A 27,872-nucleotide genomic window follows, 5' to 3' on the forward strand; every position below is an offset into this window, starting at 1 on the left:
AAAATCTGACCATTCTGTGTCCATTAAATGATCAATATTTCTACATTGATGCCAATTTATTTTCTTAACCGAAACCACATTTCGGAGGGTTTCAGCTTTCAAAAGAATAATTTCTACAACCAATGGATGAATTTAACATCAGGTTATAAGCTTTTATTTACATAACATGGATAAGCGACATAACTTCTGTCAGGGAGTGTAAATAAATAATGGCGTGGGTTCCGCTCTATTTTTGATAATCAGTACAGCTAAAGCTGACAGCTGGGGGCTGAAACCCCCAGCTGTCAGATTTATATTGGCTGGTTATCTAAAATAGAGGGGTCCCCCACATCGAATTTTTTAATTATTTAAAGAATTTTAAAAAACGGCGTGGGCTCCCTACCATTTTTACAACCAGCCAAGCTAAAGCAGATAGCTGGTATCCTCAGACTGGGAAGGGGCCATGAATATTGGCCCTCCCCAGCTTAAAAATAGCAGCCCACAACCACCCCAGGGAAAAGGCACATCTATTAGATGTGCCAATTCTGGAATTTTGCTTGGCTCTTCCCACTTGCCCTGATGCAGTGGCAAGAGGGGTAATAGGTTTGGGGTTGATGTCAGCTATTTTATGGCAGCTGACACCAAGCCCAGGGGTTAGTAATTACTAGCCACATAGTCAGATTATAAAAAAAATCCACAGCAAGAATAAAGTCCTTTATTTGAAATAAAAACCCTCCACCCTCTTTTACACATTTATTCACAAAAAATAAAAAAAAAAGCTAAAGTTATACTCACATTTCCGCCGATTGATGACCATGGCCCACTGCAAAAAAAAAAATTAAATAAATAAAACACCATACTCCTCACGTGTCCCACGACGATACAGATGGTTTGGACAGCAGTCACATCTGGCTGGCGGAGAGCGGTTGCGTCATTGAATACAGTACGCTCCTGCAGTGTGTAGCACTGATGTGAGAAAGGTCACTGGAGTTCATAGCTGATAAACCCCAGTTACCTCACTTACGGAAACGCTCGCATCCGACAGCGTGGGAACGCAGCACTCTGGCTGGAAGTAACGATCTAACCTCTGATCAAATCCTGTGTTTCTCATGCTGTCACACATATGACAGCGTGGGAAACAGATATTCGGGCCTTCCATTCCTCTGGTTCTGGTACCTGAACCAAACTTTTTTTTTTTTTTTTTTAAATGTCCGGCTGAACCGGAAAAGAACATCCACGGGTCCACCCATCTCTAGTCACATCCTCTCTTTAAGGGAGGCCGGTGGCCCTGTTGCTTGAGAGGAGGAAGAGGCAGAGTTTGCAGCAGAAGAGGAAGCAGAATGCAACTGAAATCTGTCATGCTTTTTAAAGTATGTACTCCACTTCACCTCATGAATGGAATTCAGATACCTCATCATGCATGTAGTGCTCAGGTTCAGATTTATGCCTCACTTCAGGGTCTGATGGCACAGCATGCAAACCACCCGCTGCTTGTCGTCAGCAATTTCCTTGAAGAAATGCTACATCAGAGACCTCTTTGGCGCTAGTGGGGAGTAGCAGATGAAATACTGGCTAGGGGCCGTTCCCTGTTCCTTTGTTTGGTGTGCTGCTGGGGCAGCGCGGGCCACCTCCTCTTTCTCCAAACTGCGCACATCATCTTAGTGGTATCTAAGACTTCATCATCCCCTGCATCATCTTCCACTGACTCCTCAACACTGCCCTCCTTGCCGGTCTGCACACTGCAGAAAGACTATGCAGTTGGCACCTGAGTTTCGTCATCATTTGACATGTGCTGCAGTGTGCAATAGCCCTCCCAGGTATTCATGCTCCAACATAAGTGGTCGGGTTTCAGTGCCCTTAGTCTCTTCCACTTCAGGGACAGGGCCAGGTGGAAGGGCCATGGAACCCCAGCCAGCAGAGTCATCAAAAAGAAGCGACTGCTACATGACTTGTGCTCAGGCTTCTTGGATGATTTGCAATGGGGTGAGGTGGAAGCCTCCCCTCAATAGGGGGCGAGGTGGACACCGTCGAAGCCGTGAAGCATAGTGGGGAGAAACATCATACTTTGAGGGTGCTATTCTGCAAAGATGACAGGACGACTGCACCATATTGCATGGAGGATGGATGGAGTCGTGCATCCCGTGATTTTGGCCAGCAAACTACTTCCCTCCGTAAGAGCATTGAAGGTAGGTCATGACTGGGTCTTGCATCATGATAATGACGCAAAACACACAGCCAGGGAAACTAAGAAGTAGCTCCGTAAGAAGCATTTCCAGGTTCTCGAGTGGCCTAGCCAGTCTACAGACCTAAACCCAGTAGAAAATCTTTGGAAGAAGCTGAAACTTAATGTTGCCCAGCGACAGCCTGAAACCTGAAAGATCTGTATGGAGGAGTGGGCCAAAATCCCTGCTGCAGTGTAGTCAAACTTGGTCAAGAACTACAGGAAACAATTGACCTCTGTCATTGCAAACAAAGGTTTCAATACCAAATATTAAGTTCTGTTTTTCTATTGTATCAAATACTTATTTCATGCAAATTAGTCATGAAAAATCATACATTGTGATTTTCTTATTTTTTTTTTTAAGGTTCTATTTTTCTAAGTTGAAGTGTACCTACGATAAAAATTAAACAGTTAACCATTCTTTTGTAGGTGGGAAAACCTGCAAAATCAGCAGTGTACCAAATACTTATTTACCCCAATGGATCTGTTTTCGACTGTTCTTGCCAGCTCAAAATAAACTATCTGCAATAAGACCTACAGTCTCATTTTCTTTCGTGGTGCTGAGGTTCCTTCCTCAATTATTCATTTGCAACACTACTAGAAAACACACAAAGGTCCAGAAATTATTTATTTGGCCTACAAATGGCAACAAGATGTCCGATGCCAATTATTTATTTCTACTAGAAAACACACAGCAGTCTAGAAAAATTACAGACCTCTCCATTCTTTGTAGGTGGGAAAACTTGCAAAATCGGCGGTGTATCAAATACTTATTTACCCCACTGTATCTAATTTTTGACTCCTTGCCGGATAAAAATAAAGTACAGCTGTGTGAAAAATCCTGACCTTAATCCGACTGAGATGCTGTGGCAGGACCTTAAAGAGGTGGTTTATGCTCGCAAACAACCTAATGTAGTTGACTCACAACAATTCCACAAAGATGAGTGGGCCAAAACTCCTTCAGAGCGTTGCAAAAGACTCATTGCAAGTTATCGCAAATGCTTGTTGCTGCTAAGGGTGGTTCAACCAGTTATTAGGTTTGGGGGGGGGCAATCACTTTTTCACAATGCGCCCTGTCGGTTTGGATTTTTTTTCCTTAATAATAAATACCTTCATTTTGTGTTTACTTGTGTTATTTTTGTCAAATATTTAAATTTGATTGGTTATCTGAAACATTTAGTGTGATAAACATGCAAAACAATAGGAAATCAGGAAGGGGGCAAACACTTTCACACAACTGTATCACTGCAGCAAGACCTACAGTCATTATCTTTTGTGGTGCTGTTATTCCATCCTCAATTATTTATTTGCAACACTACTAGAAAACACACAGCGGTCTAGAAAAATTATTTCTCTGGCTTACAAATGGCAACGAGACAGCTGATGCAAATTATTTCTCAGACTACTAGAAAACACAGAGGGGTCCTGAAAAAATATTTCTTTGGCATACAAATGGTAATGAGATGACTGACCACAATAATTTATTTGCAACACAACTAGAAAACACACGGCAGCTTAAAAGGCACAGTACTCCAACAGGAGGGGGTGCAGAGTACATATAGCACTCTCACAGGTGAGATTGCAGAGTACACACAGCAGATTTTGTCACAGTACTCACACAGGCATGGCTTGTATAGTACAGAGAGCAACTTTATGTCTCTCACACCAGTTGTAACCTGTCCCTAAACTAATAAGGGCAAAATGGCGGCGGCACTCATGATCCAGCCTTTGTGCAAGCTGGGTCAGGTGCTGTGCCGGCCAATCACAGCCATGCCAATACCTCTGCTCTCTTCATTTGCAGTAGGCTACACATTCACATTCATTGTACACATCCATGTGCTTTCAGTTTTGTAACACAGACAGCACACAGGTCCAAAGAGTTTCACTGATCTACACACGCTTTTTTGAAAATCACATCCGTGTGTCTGGTCTATGAGACTCAGAGCATGTCCAATACTTATCCGTTTAGCAGATCAGACTAGGCCATTACAGTCTATGGTGATCAGTTAAACATGGATGAAAGACAGAAGACATGCTTTGTACTATACCTCAGTGTTCCAGCTCTCTTGTTTTATCCACGGTCAACATTCATCTGACAAGTGACAGGCGGGTGACAAAAAAACAGATGAGAAAAAAAAAAAAAAAAAGATACAACACAGATGCAATACTGATGATATATTAGAGAAAAATGGTCTGTTTTACACAGATGTAGAAATGGACATGGCTGTGTAATTTTAGCTTTACTCTAATGCCAGCCTTAATAACTTCCCCAGTATGTCCCTTATACTAGATAGTTTGCCAAAAAAATCTCATTAAAAGGGAATCTGTCACCTGAAAAACGCTATTAAGCTACAGATTAACGCAAATTTCTGCAGGTTAACATTGTTGTGGACCTGCCTAGCGCCAGCACTTGAGGCCCTTACTGCCTGGTTTAAATGAACCCCCACCCCGGCGGCGGACTCAGACGCCGCTCTATGTATGGAGAACAGCGGCTGTAACCATGCCCACAGCTCTGACAGCAGATCAGCTTTAGGGCCGGCTGCCAATCAACGCCGGGGGTGTGGTTTCAGCCGAAAGCTCCATACAAAGAGCGGTGACTCAATCCGCACCGCTCCCGCGACTGAAACCGAATGCTGACGGTGGTAATAAACTTAATTTCCTCCTGGAAGCGGGAGCCTAAGTGTAGGCACAGGGCTATTTTACAAAGCTATTAACCTGCAGATTAACCCCATATCTGCAGGTCAATAGCATTTTTTTCAGGTGACCGGTTCCCTTTAAGCTGCATTTACACATGTATATTTTTACATCCTTGTAAAGCAGACATTTTCTTCTGTATGTAATCCGTTTGCATAAGTTCTGAATTTGTTTTTTTCTCCTCAGTTTAATCTTTTATTTTTTAACTCTGTATGTTTTTTCTTTAATTTTTCTATTGAGTCTTAGCGAGGATCAGTGAAAAACGGATAGGAAAACTTATGTTTGTCTTTCATCCATGTTTAACTGGACCCCACTGACTTAAATGGCCGAGTCTGATCCGAAAAACAGATGAGACTATGACATGCTGAAAGTCTCAAAGACCACTTTTCAACACAACACCACCAGGCTGTATGTCGTTGTGCAGCTGTGAGCGGCCTGCATGTCCTAACTGTGCTACCAAGGACTGCAGCATCTCCATCTTCCATCAAGTACATCTGAAAAGTCATTGGTCAGCACCTGCAGTAAAGAGCTGCCAGCAGCGGATCTTGAGGATTTGGGTGCCTGCTGCATTGAGTGTGCCAGAATATTCCTCACCACACTGATACATGCACTTACATGCCTTGGCATGCTATTTATGTGCATGGTGCTCATACATCATACTAAATTGAGAGGTTTTGAAAATGTTGTTTCTATTTTCTCACCATTTCCTTATCAGCAACATGTCTATCCATCCTGTGATTTCCAGAAATAGACTAAATTTCCTCCATAGTGTTGCAATTACAATGTTGAGAAGTGTATATTGTGCATAACTGAGTAAATAATTGAGTATCCACATCTCGGGCAGACCTATAATAATAGAAATTAAAAAGGGGCTACTGTCATAAAAAAAATATAATATTCAACATGGTTGTACATCTAATTGGAAGAGTGCTTCAAGTAGGATCACAAGGCTCTGTGTTGGCCCTAATGTTGGTCAATAATTTTATAAATGATAAGGGAACTGAAGGTAAACTAATCATATTTGCAGATGAATCAAAGCTAGGAGGGATAGCTAACACTAGAGAAGACAGAGAAAGGATTCAGAAGGATCTAGATAAGCTTGAACAATGAGCAGTGACTGATAGAATGGTATTTAACAGGGAGAAATGCAAGATTCTACATCTGGGCAAGAAAAACAAAAAATACATCTACAGAATCGGAGGAATAGAACTAAGAAACAGCACATGTGAAAAAGACTTGGGATACTAATAGATCACAGACTGCACATGAGTCAACAGAGTGATGCAGTAGCAAAAAAGGCATGTGAAGTAATTATCCCCCTCTACTCCTCCTTGGTCAGGCCTCATCTGGAATATTGTGATCTGGGCACCACATTTGAAACATTTAAAAAAAAAAAACATTGAAAAACTGAATCAAGTTCACCGAAGAGCTACCAGGATGGTGAGCGGACTGCAAAGTATGTCCTACAATGGTTAAAGGATCTGGAAATGTTTAGCTTGCAATAAAGAAGGCTAAGAGGAAACTTAATAGCTGTCTACAAATATCTGAAGGATGTCACAGTGTAGAGGGATCCTCATTATTCTCATTTGCATCTGGAAACACAAGAAGCAATGGAATGAAACTGAACGGGAGAAGATAAAGGTTAGATATTAGAAAAAAACTTTTTAACAGTGAGTGTGATCAATAATTGGAATACGCTGCCACGAGAGGTGGCGAGTTCTCCTTCATTTGAGGTCTTCAAACAAACAGAGGCTGGACAGACATCTATCTGAGAAGGTTTAGAGAATCCTGCTTTGAGCAATGGGTTGGACACGATGACCCTGGAAGTCCCTTCCAATTCTTAAATTCTATGATTCTATGATCAAAGTATCATAGAAAATTCAAAATACTTACGAAATGTAAGTTTGGCATACTTCAGATTTTAGGGATATACTTAAATGTAATGTTAATAATCTTGAGTACAATAAAATCTTTGTACATTTACACTTTTAAATATAAAGTGGTAGTTGAACCATTAGAAATGCTTTACCAATAGCTTTTAATGGTTGAAAATTACAAACTGAGTAATAAATATCTTACAGATTCCATGCTGCTCCAATGTCACCATATCCTCGGTATAGAGTGCCATTCTCCGTTCCAAGGTTTACACTAACCACGAGACATGTAACTGCTACAGCCAATCACAGGCTGCAGAAGTTACCTTGATTAGCTACAGGATTGACAAGTCATATTGACCCCCGATTGATGGAGTGAGCAGTGGCTCCAATATGGTGGGGGATCTGTAAGTTGACAGCTAGGGGGCGCTGTCTGGGTCATGCACACAGGCATCTCCATTATTGTGATGGAGAAAAGGATGAACGGCAGGATGGTAAATGACTGTTATGTATCCCAGGGTGGGTGGCCCTGGGATGGAAGCTGAAATATGTGGTAATCAGCAGAGGTAATGCTGAGTGTTTGTTACTATGTATCAGGGAAAAGCTTCCAGGTGGCTTGGTGAGATGGGTGGGACCAGTCACCTACAAACCCACCCAGAGGCGTGTGTCTGAACGCCCAGGATAAAGCCTGTGTGTGTGTGGCTTTGAGAAAGAAGACCTTTAGTGAGGTTATAGTCATGTGATCACCTGTGGGTGTGGCTACGGACCATATAATATGCCTGAGGTAGGTCACATGGTGGGAAGAGTGTGTACCTGAATGGTTCAGGGTGCAAGGTCCTGGAGGGTCAGTATTGGGAGATTCTGGGAGAAGAATCGGATCCCTGGAGCACGTGCTGCGACCTTGGACCTGGTGAGGCCGGTGTGTTGGGAGTCCCTGGGAGTAGGGACGGATCCCTGAGTGATGGACGGTCTCAGGACGGGACGGATGTTCGGAATATCACCCGTTGAGACCCTGGACCTGGTAAGGCAGGTGTGTTGGGAGACCCAAGGAGGAGGGTCGGATCCCTGAACAGCATCCGGACCGGCCACGTGTGTGAGCAGAGTCTGTAACGGCACTGCATTGGGGGACCTACTGTCTGTCTGTGGATCTGGACTGTCAGGTGGCCTGGTGAGCAAGGCGTTGTCTGGGACGGTGATCCCAGTTCGGCAGCTTCCCTGAGAGAGAGGACTACCAAAGAGTCGGCATCTGGACCCAGAGCTCCTGCGAGGTAACCCCAGACATGGGGATATAACTGTTGGTGCCTGTGATGTTCTATGAACACTAATGAACTGAGAGAGCGGAGCTCTACTACGATCATTAAGGATTAATCTGTCTGATGCAAGACTGTATTCTTTGTGTTGCCTAACATGGTTTATGCTGTTTAATAAACCACATGGACTGTTTAAGTGTAAAGTATTCCTGTGTGACGTGAATCCGCTGCCAAGTGAGTGCCCCAACACTGTCAATAAGCGCTGCCTTAATATATATATATATATATATATATATATATATATATATATATATATATATATATACACACACAACACCTTCAAATTACTTTTAAAGGCAATATGTCAGCAGCTTATTGCTATGTATTCTGACAGCAGAATGAGGCAGGGACAGAGACCATGATTCCAGCAATGTGTCAGTTATGATAAAAACATACCGTATATACTCGTGTATAAGCCGACCCCCCTAATTTTGCCACACAAAAAACTGGGAAAACTTATTGACTCGCGTATAAGTCTAGGGTTAATGGTGATCCAAGAAGATGCTCCATAGCTAAAACCCCCCCATATGCTGCTGCACACCGAGGGAGAAGCAGGGGCTGCAGAGACGTGCCAGGAGGGGGTGAGTATGGTCTCTGACACCCTCGCTCCCCGTCCCCCCTGGTATATGACTCGCGTATAAGCCGAGAGGGGGACTTTCAGCCCCCAAAAATGGGCTGAATATCTCGGCTTATACACAAGTATATACGGTAGTTGTTTCTACTGCAGATCTAGCAAAGCTCAGTTGTTGAGCTGTGTATAAAATCGTCCACAGCTTTTTGTGTACATTGTATAGTTACAGAGCTGCTAGTCAGTGCTGGTGGCGTGGTGGGACTAGGAGGCACGAGACCAGTTGTTCTACAGCAGTATTCCCCAACTCCAATCCTCAAGGGCCACCATCAGATCTTGTTTTCAGTGTTTCCTTCAGGGCTGTGGAGTCGGAGTCGTGGAGTCGGAGTCGGAGCTCATTTTGGTGGAGTCGGAGTCGGTATAAAATGGACCGACTCCGACACCTAAAATATATAATAAATTGGGTACAGTAATTCAATGCAGGATGTGCTGAATATTTTTTCATAGGAGTTTGGGAAAGTTATGAAATGTCCTATAAATGGCTGTTCTATTCCTGATCTAAGGCTACATTCACACACAGCGTTTTTCCTGTGTTTTTTGAGGATACGTTTTTCAGCTGCAAAAGCGGATCATCTTTTTAAAAAACTGCATCACCTGAAAGGTTTTTGAGCTCATAGATAATGTTTTCAATAGCAAAAGCAGATTAGAAATCTGCTCTATCTATCCATATCATATCTGTACCAAAAAGAAGGAAAACCGGGTAGTACACCAATATATATATTCTGTTCTATCTAAATATCTTGATTATTGGATCATAAAAATGATTAAATGTCTGAGGTTCACATTGAACTACAATAAATTTTTCACTTAAATATAAGCAATATGTGTGGGAGTCGGATTCGGAGTCGTGGAGTCGGTGTAAGGGAAATTGAGGAGTCGGAGTCGCAGGTTTGGCTTACCGACTCCACAGCCCTGGTTTCCTTAATATTGGACAGGTGATGGAATTATTGTCTGTGCAGATACTCCAGTTATCAGCTAGCCAATACTAAGGAAATCCTGAAAACATGACCTGTTGCTGGCTCTTGAGGACCGGAGTTGGGGAACACTACCCTATAGTGATAATCTCCTGTTGATAAGGTACTGAAACAGCAAAACACAGCCCAGTTAGTAACATCACTGTAATCAGGGTCTCAGCCCATACACTATAGTGCTCTCAGATTATGTAGCAAAAACCTGCTGACAAATTAACTTTAAAGGAAACCTCGTACAGGAAAAACCGTCCTCCCTCTCCCATCCGGCACTAACTGACATCTGGCCCATCATTGGGGCCTACTGTCAGTGATGGGGGTGCGGATACAGGCACAGATCTCTATATAGAGTGGTAACTGAACCAGTGCCACTCCTATGACTGAATGCTGAACGCTATCGGGAGGATTAAAGCTCATTTCCTCCAGTCAGTGTGGCTCTAAGTGCCGGCACCGGGCAGGCCCAGAATGCTATTAACCTGAAGATTAACCCTTTAACTACAAGATAATAGTGAATTTATTAAGTGACAGGTTCCCCTTATGCAAATGTCCCTTACCTTGTCTTCTGGTGTAACCTTCATGTCTTCTTTAAACGATTCATCTTTAACTATGTAAAACACAAAATAAAATTAGGACACACACACATATATATATATATATATATATATATATATATATATATATTAGCTGAAGAGCCCGGCATTGCCTGAGCATAGTAACCAACTGTGGTTAGTTATAACAAATTATAATGATTATATTGCACATAAAAACATTTCACATCATATATTCAACACTACAGATTTGCAACACAAATTAACTAAACGATTACCCAAGTATTGATAGTATTTTATTTTCAACTCATTCAAGATTTTTGGTTTTTCCTTTCGGTGCAAAGATGAACAGATTTTTGGCAGTTCCAACTCTTGAACAGACCACATAAAGTTGACCATGAGAAAAGCATGGAGATTGCAAATCGATCCCTACTAGTTTCAAGGACTGTCCCTGAGCATTGTTAATGGACATTGCAACTAGCAGTTGAACAGGAAACTGGAGGCGTTTAAAATCAAAAAACAATTCAGATGGAATGAGTGGAATTCTTGGAATGAAAATGTCCTCTCCTTTGGAACATCCTGTTTCTGAGCTGTGTATCTAACCCTATCCTGTGTGATAATGTCTGCTGAGCTGTGTATCTAATCCTATCCTGTGTGATACAGGGGCGGGCTGGGCCGGGTGGCAGAGAGGTATTTGCCCCCCGGGCCGGTTAATTAGCGTCAGAAAGGGCCGCTTGCCCGCCCGCCCAGCAGCCGCAGCGTGTACATACTTGATTGAAAAAACATGGCCGCGGCCCGCGGTAGTGGAGAGGAGAGTGAGCGGGCGGCCACATGCAGAGCAGACACAGAGCAGCAGACACAGCTCGGGGCCGGTGGGCGGAACTCAGTCACTGCACTCAGTGCACTGACTGCAGGCTGAGACCGCGGCGCGTTGCTGTGGCAGCCAGAGATGCACTGGAAGTGGAGCAGTAGGTGGCTACTACACTGGCTTTTGGGGGGGGGAGCAGCCCACTGTTACATTCTGCGCCCAGCCACTATGTTGTTCAATCTTTTCTGTGTACACTGTACAGTGCACAGGACCTGTGATGAGGTCACAGGAGGGGAGGAGTCAGGGGTCACATGATGAGGGCCCTCAATGTATGCAGGACTGAGGACTCTGCTGCTGCTTGTCTTCCTGCTGGATGAGGGCAAGTGTATGTGTGAGGTCAGGAGGGGTTTACAGGGGGGGGATGTAGCAGAGCTGTGTGTGTACGATGTGAGCAGAGCCATATGTGTCCAGAGTGTACCGAGCAGAGCGGCGCGTGTCCAGAGTGTACCGAGCAGAGCGGCGCGTGTCCAGAGTGTACCGAGCAGAGCGGCGCGTGTCCAGAGTGTACCGAGCAGAGCGGCGCGTGTCCAGAGTGTACCGAGCGGCGCGTGTCCAGAGTGTACCGAGCGGCGCGTGTCCAGAGTGTACCGAGCGGCGCGTGTCCAGAGTGTACCGAGCGGCGCGTGTCCAGAGTGTACCGAGCGGCGCGTGTCCAGAGTGTACCGAGCGGCGCGTGTCCAGAGTGTACCGAGCGGAGCGTGTCCAGAGTGTACCGAGCGGAGCGTGTCCAGAGTGTACCGAGCGGAGCGTGTCCAGAGTGTACCGAGCGGAGCGTGTCCAGAGCGTACCGAGCGGAGCGTGTCCAGAGCGTACCGAGCAGCGCGTGTCCAGAGCGTACCGAGCAGAGCGGCGCGTGTCCAGAGCGTACCGAGCAGAGCGGCGCGTGTCCAGAGCGTACCGAGCAGAGCGGCGCGTGTCCAGAGCGTACCGAGCAGAGCGGCGCGTGTCCAGAGCGTACCGAGCAGAGCGGCGCGTGTCCAGAGCGTACCGAGCAGAGCGGCGCGTGTCCAGAGCGTACCGAGCAGAGCGGCGCGTGTCCAGAGCGTACCGAGCAGAGCGGCGCGTGTCCAGAGCGTACCGAGCAGAGCGGCGCGTGTCCAGAGCGTACCGAGCAGAGCGGCGCGTGTCCAGAGCGTACCGAGCAGAGCGGCGCGTGTCCAGAGCGTACCGAGCAGAGCGGCGCGTGTCCAGAGCGTACCGAGCAGAGCGGCGCGTGTCCAGAGCGTACCGAGCAGAGCGGCGCGTGTCCAGAGCGTACCGAGCAGAGCGGCGCGTGTCCAGAGCGTACCGAGCAGAGCGGCGCGTGTCCAGAGCGTACCGAGCAGAGCGGCGCGTGTCCAGAGCGTACCGAGCAGAGCGGCGCGTGTCCAGAGCGTACCGAGCAGAGCGGCGCGTGTCCAGAGCGTACCGAGCAGAGCGGCGCGTGTCCAGAGCGTACCGAGCAGAGCGGCGCGTGTCCAGAGCGTACCGAGCAGAGCGGCGCGTGTCCAGAGCGTACCGAGCAGAGCGGCGCGTGTCCAGAGCGTACCGAGCAGAGCGGCGCGTGTCCAGAGCGTACCGAGCAGAGCGGCGCGTGTCCAGAGCGTACCGAGCAGAGCGGCGCGTGTCCAGAGCGTACCGAGCAGAGCGGCGCGTGTCCAGAGCGTACCGAGCAGAGCGGCGCGTGTCCAGAGCGTACCGAGCAGAGCGGCGCGTGTCCAGAGCGTACCGAGCAGAGCGGCGCGTGTCCAGAGCGTACCGAGCAGAGCGGCGCGTGTCCAGAGCGTACCGAGCAGAGCGGCGCGTGTCCAGAGCGTACCGAGCAGAGCGGCGCGTGTCCAGAGCGTACCGAGCAGAGCGGCGCGTGTCCAGAGCGTACCGAGCAGAGCGGCGCGTGTCCAGAGCGTACCGAGCAGAGCGGCGCGTGTCCAGAGCGTACCGAGCAGAGCGGCGCGTGTCCAGAGCGTACCGAGCAGAGCGGCGCGTGTCCAGAGCGTACCGAGCAGAGCGGCGCGTGTCCAGAGCGTACCGAGCAGAGCGGCGCGTGTCCAGAGCGTACCGAGCAGAGCGGCGCGTGTCCAGAGCGTACCGAGCAGAGCGGCGCGTGTCCAGAGCGTACCGAGCAGAGCGGCGCGTGTCCAGAGCGTACCGAGCAGAGCGGCGCGTGTCCAGAGCGTACCGAGCAGAGCGGCGCGTGTCCAGAGCGTACCGAGCAGAGCGGCGCGTGTCCAGAGCGTACCGAGCAGAGCGGCGCGTGTCCAGAGCGTACCGAGCAGAGCGGCGCGTGTCCAGAGCGTACCGAGCAGAGCGGCGCGTGTCCAGAGCGTACCGAGCAGAGCGGCGCGTGTCCAGAGCGTACCGAGCAGAGCGGCGCGTGTCCAGAGCGTACCGAGCAGAGCGGCGCGTGTCCAGAGCGTACCGAGCAGAGCGGCGCGTGTCCAGAGCGTACCGAGCAGAGCGGCGCGTGTCCAGAGTGTATTGAGCAGAGCGGCGCGTGTCCAGAGTGTATTGAGCAGTGCGGCGTGTGTACAGAGTGTATTGAGCAGAGCCGCGTGTGTACAGAGAGTATTGAGCAGAGCCGCGTGTGTACAGAGAGTATTGAGCAGAGCCGCGTGTGTACAGAGAGTATTGAGCAGAGCCGCGTGTGTACAGAGAGTATTGAGCAGAGCCGCGTGTGTACAGAGTGTATTGAGCAGAGCCGCGTGTGTACAGAGTGTATTGGATTACAAAGGAGAAGGTTTATGGATTAAACGTGCGCTGCTTGACAGATCACTCCTTCCAGATTGTGTTAATAGTACTTTAATTTCCCAACGCGTTTCGAAGTTTACACTTCTTCCTCAGGGGATGACATGTACAGACAGACAAGGCCATCACTGGTTTTATACATACATAAAACATACGGTTTTATACATACTCTCTTTTAGCTGTCTGACTACAAAGTGTATTGAGCAGAGCCGCGTGTGTACAAAGTGTATTGAGCAGAGCCGCGTGTGTACAAAGTGTATTGAGCGGAGCCCTGTGTATAGAAAGTATACGGAGCTGAGCCGTGTGTGTACGGGGTGTATGGAGCGGAGCCGCATTTGTAAGAGGTGTACTACGGAGTGGAGCCGCGTGTGTACAGAGCGGAGCCGCGTGTGTACAAAGTGTATTGAGCAGAGCAGTGTGTGTACAGAGCGGAGCAGAGCCATGTGTGTACGGAGTGGAGCCGCATGTGTATGGAGCAGAGCCGTGTGTACGAGGTGTACGGAGCGGAGCCGCGTTTGTACGAAGTGTATTGAGCGGAGCCCTGTGTGTAGAAAGTGTATGGAGCTGAGCCATGGGTGTACAGAGCGGAGCAGAGCCGTTTGTAATTTCGGGAGGAGATTGTGACAGAACCATGGAGGCATTTCAGGGAATGCTTCAGATCCATCACTGTGTCCTCCGAAGACAGCGCGGACAGCAGGATCGCCTTGGACTCGGGGATGTCGGCCATGATATGTCCTGCACCGGGAGGCTCAGGTGGGCATTACAAAGGGAGCCGGTCTGCTATAGTATCTGTATAGAATCTCTCTTTTTCTCTGTTTCTTTCCCCTCTTTCTTTCTCTCTCTGTTTTCTTTCTTTCCTCTCCTTCTCTGTTCTTTCTTTGTTTCTTTCTGTTCTTTCTTTGTTTCTTTCTGTTCTTTCTCTCTCCACATTTTAGAGGGCCACATCCCCATTACAGAGGGTCACATCCCCATTTTAGAGGGTCACATCATGTGACCATCTAAAATGTGGATCTGACTCTCTACAATGTGGTTGTGACCCTCTATAACAGGGGCGGGCAATTAATTTTCCTGAAGGGCCACATGAGACCATGACTGTCGTGGAGGGCCGAACCAATAGGCCAAAATTAATTCTCAATATTAATATTGATATTTTATAATTACTGTATTATATTATTGATAATTTTAGTAATATTAATTGTATCAGAATTGTATATTGAGCAGAATTATGAATGCCAACATCCCCCTATATATCGTTTGAACCCGAGTACAGCCCCTTCAGTATATTGTATGAGCCCCCTCATCAGCCCCTTATATGCGGCATGAGACCCACACAGCCTTCCTATATATACAGCATGAGCCCCAGACAGCCTCCCTATATACAGCATGAGCCACACACAGCGTCCCTATATACAGCATGAGCCCCACATGGCCTCCCTATATACACTGCACGAGCCCCACATATTCTCCCCATATACTGCATGAGCCTCACACAGCCTCCCTATATACTGCATGAGCCCCACACAGCCTACCCCATACAGCCTCCCCATATACTGCATGAGCCTCACACAGCCTCAAAATATATATATATATATATATATATATATATATGTATACATACACACACACACACACACACACACACCATGAGCCCCACACAGCCTCAGTATATACACCATGTGCAGCAGCAACACCATATCACCAGCTCCTGTCACCCCAGGTGTGCAGCACCATGTTGTCACCTACCCCAGGTGTGCAGCACTATGTCGTCACCCACCCCAGGTGTGCAGCACCAGGTCGTCACCCCCATAGCCTCTTCATGCCCACCCAAATGGCCCATACACATAAGGGAAAAAAAAAAAAACACCACATACTCACCTCGTCCCGTTCCCGGTCACTGTGCTTCTCTCCTTGCCTCCGGTGCGCGGACTCTCCGGAGTAAACAGCTGACGCGATGACGTCATTTCATCGTGTCAGCTGTTTCACACACTGGTGGAGGAAGTGGCCGGAGGCCCCTTGTCCACTAAAGGAGTCAGCAGCGCCATGGCGCACATGGAAACAGCGAGAGGCCAGGCGGGCATCGTGCGGCCCGTGGACCTCTGATTTCCAGTCTTCACAGCTGTCTCATTTCAGATGTGGCCCCTGGGTCGCACTTTGCCCAGGTCTGCTCTATAATGTGGATGTGACCCTCTGTAATGTGGATTTCAAACTCTGTAATGTGGATTTCAACCTCTGTAATGTGGATTTCAACCTCTGTAATATGAATGTGACCCTCTATAATGTGGATGTCACCCTCTAGGTTACAGTGTGCCACAGCCCACAGGCCAGTCTGAGTCCCACTCCTACACCAGTCCCTGCTGCCCAGTGCCTGCGCCTTGCGGTAAGTGGTGTCCACGTCCAATATTATCACCATTTGACAAATGGGTGCTATCCCTGTGGGTGGTTCAGTACTGTAGCGCATAGCACAGTAAATGTATAGCTGATTGTAAAGAATATATACACAGTATATACAGCTCTGGCAAAAATCAAGAGACCACTTTCAAATGTTCAGTTCATCTGATTTTTCCCTTTATAGGTATATTTTTGAGGAAAAAGTAAATTGCTCTTTTATACTATAAACTACTGACAACATGTCATATCAATTTATGGTATGCTGTGGACCCCTGGCTGACACGCTTAATTGAGCACTTACTTATGTTTTCGGTGGTGATACACTAACAGAGCCTTTTTCTATTGATAAGCATTTAGGGTGTGTGCACGTTGCGGATTCTGCTGCGGATTTGCCCTGCGGATCCGCAGCAGTTTCTGCTGCGGTGTACAGTACCATTTTAGTCTATGTAAAAAGAAAAACGCAGTGCCCACGTTGTGGATTTTTCTGCGCGCATTTGCTGCAGTTTCAAAATCCTTTGTGCGGATTCCATGACAGGTGTCAAACCGCAGGGGAAAACCGCAGCCTAAACTGCACTAAATCTGCAGATAAACCGCAGGTCTTTTGACATGCAGATTTGGACAAATCTGCGCGGAAAAATCCGCAACGTGTGCACACACCCTTATTGTTCCTCAACCATTTTTATGAAATGGGTTGTTACATGGTCTTCCCTCTGTCGCACATGTGCTATACTCAAGTGCTACTACAGGAGACCAAACCTTAAGATGGACCACGGCCAGCGTCACAGTGGGCCACTGCATTGTGCTTGCCCCCCAGGCTAAAATTTGCCAGCCAGCCCCCGGTGATACTGACAGCTGAGCAGTGTATCTAACCCTATCCTGTGTGATACTGACTGCTGAGCAGTGTATCTAATCCTATTCTGTTTGAACTGGAAACTGGAGGCGTATTTTTTGTGATACTGTCTGCTGAGCCGTCTATCTAATACTATTCTGTGTGATACTGTGTGCTGAGCTGTGTACCTAATCCTCTCCTGTGTGATACTGACTGCTGAGCTCTGTATCTAATCCTATCCTGTGTGATACTGGGCTCCCCCTGCAGTCTGTGTCAGAGGGTGGTCTGTGTTTGCACGGTAATAAATTGTGTTATTTCCAGCTTTGCAGAAGGACAATAATACCATAGAAATGATAAGAATAATAGGCCAAATTGTTTGGTGAATTGGAATGCGTGGGGTTAAAATTTCGCCTCACAACATAGCCTATGATGCTCTCGGGGGCCAGACATGTGACTGTGCAAAATTTTGTGGCTGTAGCTGCGACGGTGCAGATGCCAATCCCGGACATACACACACACACACACACACATTGAGCTTTATATATTAGATTAGGTATGAACCGGTTCTACGCCTGGGTGGCGAGTATTTATATTGGTATATGGTCTCCATCCTGGTATGTGCTGCTGTGCTGCTTCCATCCTGCGCCCTAATCTTGTGCCCCCATCCTGCGCCCCCTTCCTGTCATGTGCAGCCCCCACCCTGCGCCCTCATCCTGTTTTGTGCGCCTCCATCTTGTCATGTGCTACTCTCTTCCTATGCCCTCATCCTGTCATGTGTTCCCATCCTGCGCCCTAATCCTGTCATGTGCTCGCATCCTGCGCCCCAATCCTGTCATGTGCTCCTATATTCAGTAAAAAGTGGTTGGATTGCTGTGCTGACGTATTTTCTATATATCTTCATTAAAAAGTCACTGGATTACTGCACTGACGTATTATATATATATATATATATATATATATTTTTTTTTTTTTTTTCAGTAGAAAGTGGCTGGATTGCTCCGCTGACGTATCTATAAAAATGGCGCCAGAAAGCGCAGACGCTGATTCCGGCGCCACAACCTGCCCACTCCTGACATCATGGTCTTATTTCAATAATTTCTGCACACCAACAAAATGGCGCCTGAAGTGCGCTATACGCATGAGCCATTTCCGATGGAGGATTCATGTCCCGGCCTCCGGCTCGAAGAGACCCCACGGCAATACCGAATAGGTAAGTTGTTGTGCCGAAGATCGCGATATGCGCTCAGTGCTTGCGCATACCTGTAACAACCTTGCTGGCGTCACTGCATGGCCTCCCATCCCCCGCACACCAACTTACTTTCTGCTTCAAGCCATGCTGTGAAATCTGTCTGTTGCCAGCCCTGAGCTCCATGTGCTATGCCTCTTGTTCTCCTGCTTGCTCTCCATGTTTCCTGACTGTGTGTATAGGAGGGGGCGGCGCCTGAACTCTCTGGTTCTTATGCAGTCTGGGTGCACCTGAGTAATCTGTCCCTGACCAATCACCTGGAGCCCTTGACTATTTAGTTTCACCACTCCCACTGAAACATTGCCTGTGCAATGTATAAATTCAGTTAGCTCTTTGCTGCTGAACTAGCCAGGCCCTGTTCTGTGTATCTCCTTCTCTGTAGGAATACTCTGTCTCGCTTTGTACCTTGTCCGCCTGCCAGGAGGCAGAATATCCTGGCCCTTGAGTCTTGTACCTTGTCCGTGCTCTGTCTCAGAATATCCTGGTCCTTGTGTCTTTGCCCCTGTGTCTCTGTCTGAACTCAGTCTTACCTCTGTCTGTCAGTCTCCTTGTTTGTGGTTCCTTCTCTGCCGTGTCTTTCCTTGTGTCCTCCCTGTGTGTGCATCTGCACCCTCGCAGCTTTATGTGTTCCGCACTCCCGCGGCTCTGCCTGCTCCGCACTCCCGCGGCTCTGCCTACCTACATCTCCTGTGTGAACAGGTCCAAACCTGTTCTCTCATATACCACACCTTCCTGCATCTCCTGTGTGAACAGGTCCAAACCTGTTCTCTCATATACCACTCCTGCTTGCCCAGTGTCTCCAAGCCGTGCCCGCTTGCCCAGTGTCTCCAAGCCGTGCCCGCTTGCCCAGTGTCTCCAAGCCGTGCCCGCTTGCCCAGTGTCTCCAAGCCAAGCCTGCCTGCCAGTGTACCAAGCCGTGCCTGCTTGCCCAGTGTCTCAGCCTGCTTGTCACTCGCACCTGTCCAGGTGTCCTGTTCCTGAGTGGGATCAGCAGCCACAGCCAGACACCACCCTGGAGTGGCACCCGGCAGATACCTGCCGCACAAGCCTGACCTCACCATCAGAGGCTCCAGTGAAGACCAAGGTAGCTGTCGCAGTCACGCCCCTTCCAGGGTAGTCTGGTCTCTGGCACAGTGGGGCCACAACCCCCGGCTCGTGCCATTCTGCCAGGGCGCGAGCGTGACAGTTTGCACAGGCCATGGTCCCCGCTGAGTCCCATGTCCTTCCGCTCGCAGAGCGTCATGAACTCTCTCCCTGCCAGTGTGAGCCACCGGAAGAGTTTGTTCCGCCTTGTGTGGTTCCAATTGTGGAGACTTCTGAACCACTCAGTCTCCAAGGCCATCTATGAGCAGCTCCTGGCCTACGAAGAGCATGACCCAGCAGATCCGCCTAGGTTCTATGGGGACCCCAAAGAGTGCCAAGGGTTCCTGAAAAAGTGCCTGCACTACATCCTGCAGAATGCAGTTTGTTTCCCCTCTGACCGGGTCAAGGTGGCATATATCATGTCCTACCTAGCTGGTGATGCCTTGATATGGATCTGTCCCCTTTGGGAAGCAGGGGATCCTGTCGTCTTGAGCCTGGGGGCCTTCCTGGTGGCCTTCTGTAAAGTGTTCGACATGCCTCGTCCAGCTGTTCTTGAAAAGTCTTCCCCTCCAAGCTTCCAGAGACAAGAGGAACCTGTGGATGAATCGTCTCCACCACCTATGACAGTCCAGCCATCACCTGTTCCACAGTCTGCCGATGCGGCCTCCCGTGCAAGATCCAAGAGGTCTAAAAAGAAGAAGCGGGCCAAGTTGCAGCCGGAATCTGGCCTCTGTCCTGTGAAGCCTGTACTCCAGAACCCTGGGCCAGTAGAAGAGGCTGTCCCTGGCGAGAGTACTCCCTCTCCATTAAACTCATTAGCTGTTTCTCTGCCTTCAGGGAGCTTTGGTGTATTTAAGTCGCCAGTCTTACAGAGTCAGTGTGTGGTCTCTGTCATACAGCTCCCGAAGCCGGCGTTGGCGTTGTCTCGAGGTGGCCGAGCCCTATTGGAGAACAGTCTAGTCCTGCAAGGACAACTACAGCTCCAGGTCGGAGCTTTGTATACGAAGAAGTTCGTCTTCCATTTGCTGTCTGGTATGCCCATGGGTCATTCTGAACCAGAGATCCTGATGCCCATTTATGTTTGGAGACCCAGCAAGGAACCACACTTGAAACAACCAAGTGACGAGAGGTGTCTGGTTCCCTTGTGTCGCATTCAGTCAGCAAAGTCGTCTTCTTCGCCTGGTTTGCTAGTCGCCGAGTCAAGGTGTGAGGATGCCTCTGAAGAGGGGGAGGCGGTCTCAGTCTCCTCACACGTCCCCAGCGACTATACCAGTGTCCTGCTCCCAAGAGCACCCCTGCCTCTTGATTGTCTTCCCCAGGATAGAGGGCTGAAGATGGATCCTGAGTGTATGCCTGCAGCTCCCCTGTGGCCCAGGGGTGAAGGTCCCAAGACAGAGCTTCACCCATTATCTAACCAGGAAGATGTGGTCCAGTTTTTTCAGGGTAACAGGCTGAAGTGGCTCCCTGTATGTATGCCTCCAGCTTCCATTTGGCAGGTGGATGAAGATGTTGGAGCAGTGACCTACCTATCTCCATTTCTCACCAACCGGGAGGAGGAGGTCCAATTTTTCTGGCACATCGGGCGGAAGTCGGACTCGGTGATGGTGTCTTCTGTTTCTAGCTGGCCGGCTGATGTAGGGGTCAAGTCTGAAGCTTCCAGGTCCCTGCCTTCTGCCAATCAGGAGGAAGAAGTCTTTGTACCCTCTGTGTTGGAAACTGACTCCCTTGGGCACCAAGAAACCGGGCAATCTGGGATCCCTGATGGCACACATACTCCACCCTACCTAAAGGATGTCATGTCAACCTGGACTGTGTGTGGTCCCATACTCCTTCTTCAGGCCATTCTAGCAGGCTTAAAGAATAGGGGCCGTAAAGGGGGGGGGGGGTACTGTAACAACCTTGCTGGCGTCACTGCATGGCCTCCCATCCCCCGCACACCAACTTACTTTCTGCTTCAAGCCATGCTGTGAAATCTGTCTGTTGCCAGCCCTGAGCTCCATGTGCTATGCCTCTTGTTCTCCTGCTTGCTCTCCATGTTTCCTGACTGTGTGTATAGGGGGGCGGCGCCTGAACTCTCTAGTTCTTATGCAGTCTGGGTGCACCTGGGTAATCTGTCCCTGACCAATCACCTGGAGCCCTTGACTATTTAGTTTCACCACTCCCACTGAAACATTGCCTGTGCAATGTATAAATTCAGTTAGCTCCTTGCTGCTGAACTAGCCAGGCCCTGTTCTGTGTATCTCCTTCTCTGTAGGAATACTCTGTCTCGCTTTGTACCTTGTCCGCCTGCCAGGAGGCAGAATATCCTGGCCCTTGAGTCTTGTTCCCTGTACCTTGTCCGTGCTCTGTCTCAGAATATCCTGGTCCTTGTGTCTTTGCCCCTGTGTCTCTGTCTGAACTCAGTCTTACCTCTGTCTGTCAGTCTCCTTGTTTGTGGTTCCTTCTCTGCCGTGTCTTTCCTTGTGTCCTCCCTGTGTGTGCATCTGCACCCTCGCAGCTTTATGTGTTCCGCACTCCTGCGGCTCTGCCTGCTCCGCACTCCTGCGGCTCTGCCTGCTCCGCACTCCTGCGGCTCTGCCTGCTCCGCACTCCTGCGGCTCTGCCTGCTCCGCACTCCTGCGGCTCTGCCTACCTACATCTCCTGTGTGAACAGGTCCAAACCTGTTCTCTCATATACCACTCCTTCCTGCCTATATCCATACCTGCATCTCCTGGGTGAACAGGTCCAAACCTGTTCTCTCATATACCACTCCTTCCTGCCTATATTCATACCTGCATCTCCTGTGTGAACAGGTCCAAACCTGTTCTCTCATATACCACACCTTCCTGCCTATATCCATACCTGCATCTCCTGTGTGAACAGGTCCAAACCTGTTCTCATATACCACTCCTGCTTGCCCTGTGTTTCCAAGCCGTGTCCGCTTGCCCAGTGTCTCCAAGCCGTGTCCAGTGTCTCCAAGCCGTGCCCGCTTGCCCAGTGTCTCCAAGCCGTGCCCGCTTGCCCAGTGTCTCCAAGCCGTGCCCGCTTGCCCAGTGTCTCCAAGCCGTGCCCGCTTGCCCAGTGTCTCCAAGCCGTGCCCGCTTGCCCAGTGTCTCCAAGCCGTGCCCGCTTGCCCAGTGTCTCCAAGCCGTGCCCGCTTGCCCAGTGTCTCCAAGCCGTGCCCGCTTGCCCAGTGTCTCCAAGCCGTGCCCGCTTGCCCAGTGTCTCCAAGCCGTGTCTCCAAGCCGTGCCTGCCTGCCAGTGTACCAAGCCGTGCCTGCTTGCCCAGTGTCTCAGCCTGCTTGTCACTCGCACCTGTCCAGGTGTCCTGTTCCCGAGTGGGATCAGCAGCCACAGCCAGACACCACCCTGGAGTGGCACCCGGCAGCTACCTGCCGCACAAACCTGACCTCACCATCAGAGGCTCCAGTGAAGACCAAGGTAGCTGTCGCAGTCACGCCCCTTCCAGGGTAGTCTGGTCTGTGGCACAGTGGGGCGCCAGCCATTCAGCCAGGGCGCGAGCGTGACAATACCGCTATCTCCTGGGCCACAATCCTCATCCCCGAATGCATAACTCTGTGGGGTCCAGACTGCGCAGGCACGTCACGCAGTCTATAAAGCCTTCGGACAGAGTGACGCTCCTAGCAATATAATATATATATCTCTCAATTGTAGCACTGATTGGGCTCCCGGCTCACGTTTCTCAACACAGGACAAGAGCCCCCCGGAAGAGTGAGTGACGGTTCGCAGGAATGGCACTGACACGCGAGGCGAGTATAAACTTTTTTATTTTATTGGGGCCAAACGTGGGGTATGAGAAGGGGTTCTTTAATTTCTCTGACATACCTGGAATATGAGCAGCATCCCGATGCTGGGTCTTGCCCTTTGCTTGCTTTGAGTCGAGCCTTGCTATTGCCGCAGAAGCAGCTGCTACCTGAGCCTCCCCTGTTGGTGCCTTTCTTGGTGCAGGTCGCTCCTTAACAGTGTTGTCAGGAGTGTTTCTAAAAAAAAAACCAAACAAAAACATCCAAGATTACATACATACAGTATATCTATATATATAAAAATGAATGTGTGTGTATACATCACCAACCAATCACAAAGCATCTTTCATTTCACCAGAGCTGTTCAAAAAGAAGCTGAGCTGTGATTGGTTGCTATGAGCAACAGTTTTCCCACTTGACAACACCTCAGCAGGCACTGACACGGTGGGAGAAATCTAGCATCCTTGGGAACATAACCCCCAGCCATTGTCTGCCCCCTGAAAGGAGCAGAGAGCACATGACAGAAATGAATCCCCCCTCCCGTGCCAATATACCCATCACACATCCTCCATCCTGTAGGCACATCTTCCCTCTTAAAGGGATCATTGGTATGGAAGTCAGAGCAAATCCATCCAGCGCTTTGGTTTTGACCCCAGGCCTCTCTTAAAAGGGATCCCTGGTATGGAAGTCAGGGCAATTGCCTTCAAATGCTCTGGTACTGACCCCAGACTCTTAAAGGGATCCCCAGTATGGAAGTTAGGGCAAATCCCTCGGCGCTCTGATTTTGACCCCAGGGTTCTATCAAAGGGATCATTGGTATGCAAGTCAGGGCAAATCCACTCAGCGCTCTGGTTGTGATCCCAGTCTCTTAACCCCTTCACCCCCAAGGGCGGTTTGCACGTTCATGACTGGGCCAATTTTTACAATTCTGACCACTGTACCTTTACGAGGTCATAACTCTGGAACGCTTCCATGAATCCCGGTGATTCTGACGTTGTTTTCTCGTGACATATTGTACTTCATGTTAGTGGTAAAATTTCATTCAAATAACTTGCGTTTATTTGTGAGAAAAACGGAAATTTGGCGAAAATTTTTAAAATTTTGCAATTTTCCAACTTTGAATTTTTATGCCCTTAAATCACAGAGAAATGGCACCCAAAAAACTTGATAACTAACATTTCCCACATGTTTACTTTACATCAGCACAATTTTGGAACCAAAATTTTTTTTTGTTAGGAAGTTATAAGGGTTAAAAGTTGACCAGCGATTTCTCATTTTTACAACACCATTTTATTTTTACGGACCACATCACATTTGAAGCCACTTTGAGGGGTCTATATGATAGAAAATACCCAAAAGTGACACCATTCTAAAAACTGCACCCCTTAAGGTGCTCAAAACCACATTCAAGATGTTTATTAACCCTTTAGGTGCGTCACAGGAATTTTTTTGAATATTTAAAAAAAAAAATGAACATCTAACTTTTTCACAAAAAAAGTACTTCAGGTTCAATTTTTTTTATTTTACCAAGGGTAACAGGAGAAATTGGACTGCAAAAGTTATTGTGCAATTTGTCCTGAGTACGCTGTTACCTGATATGTGGGGGGGAACGACTTTTTCGGCGCATGGCAGAGCTCAGAATGGAAGGAATTTTTCAAAGCAAAATTGTCTGGAATTCAGATCGGACGCCATGTCACGTTTGGAGAGTCCCTGATGTACCTAAACAGTGGAAACCCCCTACAAGTGATCCCATTTTGGAAACTAGACCCCCCAAGGAACTTATCTAGATATGTGGTGAGAACTTTGAACCCACAAGGGCTTTACAAAAGTTTATAACGTACAGCGGTACAATTAAAAAATCATATTTTTCCACAAAAATGATCTTTTCACCCCAATTTTTATTTTCCCAAGGGTAACAGGACCCTAAAAGTTATTGTGCAATTTGTCCTGAGTACGCTGATATCCCACATGTGGGGGTAAACCACTATTTGGGCGCATGGCAGAGCTCGGAAGGGAAGCAGCGCCATTTGACGTTTTTGGCTGGAATTGAGATCGGACATCATGTCGCGATTGGAAAACCCCTGATGTACCAAAACAGTGGAAACCCCCCACAAATGACACCATTTTGGAAACTAGACCCCCTAAGGAACTTATCTAGATGTGTGGTGAGAACTTTGAACCCCCATGGGCTTCACAGAAGTTTATAACGCCCGGGATGAAAATAAAAAAAATCGTATAATTTCCACAAACATGATCTTTTAGTCACCATTTTTTTATTTTCCCAAGGGTACCAGGAGAAATTGGACCCCAAAAGTTGTTTTCCAATTTGTCATGAGTACGCTGACACCCCATATGTGGGAGAAAACTACTGTATGGACACACGTCGGGGCTCGGAAGGGAAGCAGTGACGTTTTGGAATGCAGACTTTGATGGAATGGTCTGCGGGTGTCATGTGCGTTTGGAGAGTCCCTGATGTACCTAAACTATTGAAACTCCCCACAAGTGACCCCATTTTGGACACTAGACCCCCCACGGAACTTATCTAGATGTGTGGTGAGCACTTTGAACCCACAAGTGCTTCACAGAAGTTTATAACGCTCGGACAAAAATTATATTTTTGCCCCCATTTTTTTCATTTTCCTAAGGGTAACAGGAGAAATTGGACCCCAAAAATTGTTTTGCAATTTGTCCTGAGTAGGCTGATACCCTATATGTGGGGGTAAAACACTGTTTGGGCGCATGTCAGAGCTTGGAAGGGATGGAGCACCATTTGACTTTTTCAACTCAGAATTGGCTGGAATTGAAATCAGACGCCATGTTGCATTTGGAGAGCCCCTGATGTGCCTAAACAGTGGAAACCCCCAATTCTAACTCCAACCCGAACCCCAACACACCCCTAACCCTAATCTCAGCCCTAGTCCTAACCGTAATGGAAAAATGGAAATAAATAAATTTTTATTTTATTATTTTTCCCTAACTAAGGGGGTGATAACGGGGGGGTTTGTCGGTTTTTATGTTTGGCGGCTGTCGCACGCTAAAAGACGCTTTTTATTGTAAAAATAGTTTTTGCATCACCACATATTGAGAGCTATAATTTTTCCGTATTTTGACCAACCGAGTCATGTGAGGTCTTATTTTTTGCGGGACGAGTTGACGTTTTTATTGGTACCATTTTTAGGCACGTGACATTTTTTGATCGCTTTTTATTCCGATTTTTGGGACGCAGAATGAACAAAAACCAGCGTTTCATGAATTTCTTTTGGGGGGGTGTGTTTACACCGTTCCGCGTGCGGTAAAATTGATAAAGCGGTTTTATTCTTCGGGTCAGTACGGTTACAGCGATACCTCATTTAGGTCTTTTTTTATGTTTTGTCGGTTTTATGCAATGAAAACTATTATATAAAAAAATTATTTTTGCATCGCTTTATTCTGCGAGCTATATCTTTATTTTTTCGCTGATGATGCTGTGTGGTGGCTCGTTTTTTGCAGGACAAGATGACGTTTTCAGCGGTACCATGGATATTTATATGCGTCTTTTAGATCGCGCGTTATTACACTTTTTGTTTGGCGGTATGATAATCATTATTTTTTGCTTCGTTTTTTATTTTTTAAGGGGTTCGCTAAAGGGGTTAACTAATGGGACAGTTTTATAGGGCGGGTCGTTACGGACACGGCGATACCCAATATGTGTACTTTTATTTTATTTTTTTTATTTTCAAAAAATGGATTTATTTGGGGGAATTTTTTTTTTTTATTTATTTGGCGATTTTTTTTTTAAATTATTTTAACACTTTTTTATTTTTTTTTACTTTATTAAATAGTCCCAGGTGGGACATCACTGTTCTGTGACAGATCGCTGATCTGTCACATCACAGATCACTGTGACAGATCAGCGATCTGTCACAGGCAGTGCACAAGGCTTCCTCATGCCTGCGCTTTGCAGGCACTGAGGAAGCCAGCTTCCTGCAGGCCCCCGTCGCCATCTTGGATTCGGGGGCCTGCAGGAAAGGAGCCCCCGGCAGCAGCGCTGCACATTGCGCTGCCGTGGGGGGCTCAGGGAAGCACGGAGGGAGCCCCCTCCCTGCCAATGCTTCCCTTTAACCCCTGGTACACCGCGATCATGTTTGATCGCGGTGTGCAAGGGGTTAACGTGTCGGGGGCGGACCGTGACCGCCCCTGACACATTGTGCCGGGTGTCAGCTGTGATAATCAGCTGACACCCGGTCGCGATCAGCGGTGCTCACCACGTGGGCGCCGCTGATCGCGGTAGACGTACTATCCCGTCCATGGGCATAGGGGCCCGGGTCCCATGGACGGGATAGTATGTCTGATGTCAGGAAGAGGTTAAAGGGATACCCGGTATGGAAGTTAGGGCAAATCCACTCAGCGCTCTGGTTCTGACCCAAGTCCCCTCTTAAAGGTATCCTCGGTACGGAAGGGAGGGAAAATTCATTCTGCGCTTTGGTACTGACCCCAGGCCTCTCTTAAAGGGATCTCTGGTATGGAAGTTAGCGTAAATCCCTCAGCGCTCTGATTCTCACCCCAGGCTTCTATTAAAGGGATCATTGGTATGGAAGTCAGGGCAAATCCACCCAGCGCTCTGGTTCTGACGCCAGGCCTCTCAAAGGGATCCCCAGTATGGAAGTTAGGACCGTTCCACTCAGCGCTCTGGTTCTGACTCCAGGCTGACGTGATGATGTGGGATATCAGCGGTAGTTGTCCGGTGGCTCTGGCTGATGGGATGATGTGGGATATTAGTGGTAGTAGT

General features: G+C 48.2%; 1 protein-coding gene across 4 annotated transcripts in view; it reads right to left on the bottom strand.

Annotated features, from left to right (window-relative positions):
- UBXN6 (UBX domain protein 6) overlaps positions 1–27,872 on the bottom strand; it is a 137,332-nt gene that overhangs the window by 76,748 nt on the left and 32,712 nt on the right. For all 4 annotated transcript variants that reach the window (XM_073544032.1, XM_073544023.1, XM_073544042.1 and 1 more), the window contains 2 exons: positions 23,187–23,341; positions 10,229–10,278 (listed from right to left, as the gene is read on the bottom strand). In XM_073544032.1, coding sequence (XP_073400133.1) covers positions 10,229–10,278; positions 23,187–23,341 — 205 coding nt within the window. The remainder of the gene's footprint in view (positions 1–10,228; positions 10,279–23,186; positions 23,342–27,872) is intronic.

This window comes from Dendrobates tinctorius, unplaced genomic scaffold, assembly GCF_039654945.1.
Source record: "Dendrobates tinctorius isolate UK_male_01 unplaced genomic scaffold, ASM3965494v1 ptg000011l, whole genome shotgun sequence".
In the NCBI taxonomy this organism is placed as follows: domain Eukaryota; kingdom Metazoa; phylum Chordata; class Amphibia; order Anura; family Dendrobatidae; genus Dendrobates; species Dendrobates tinctorius.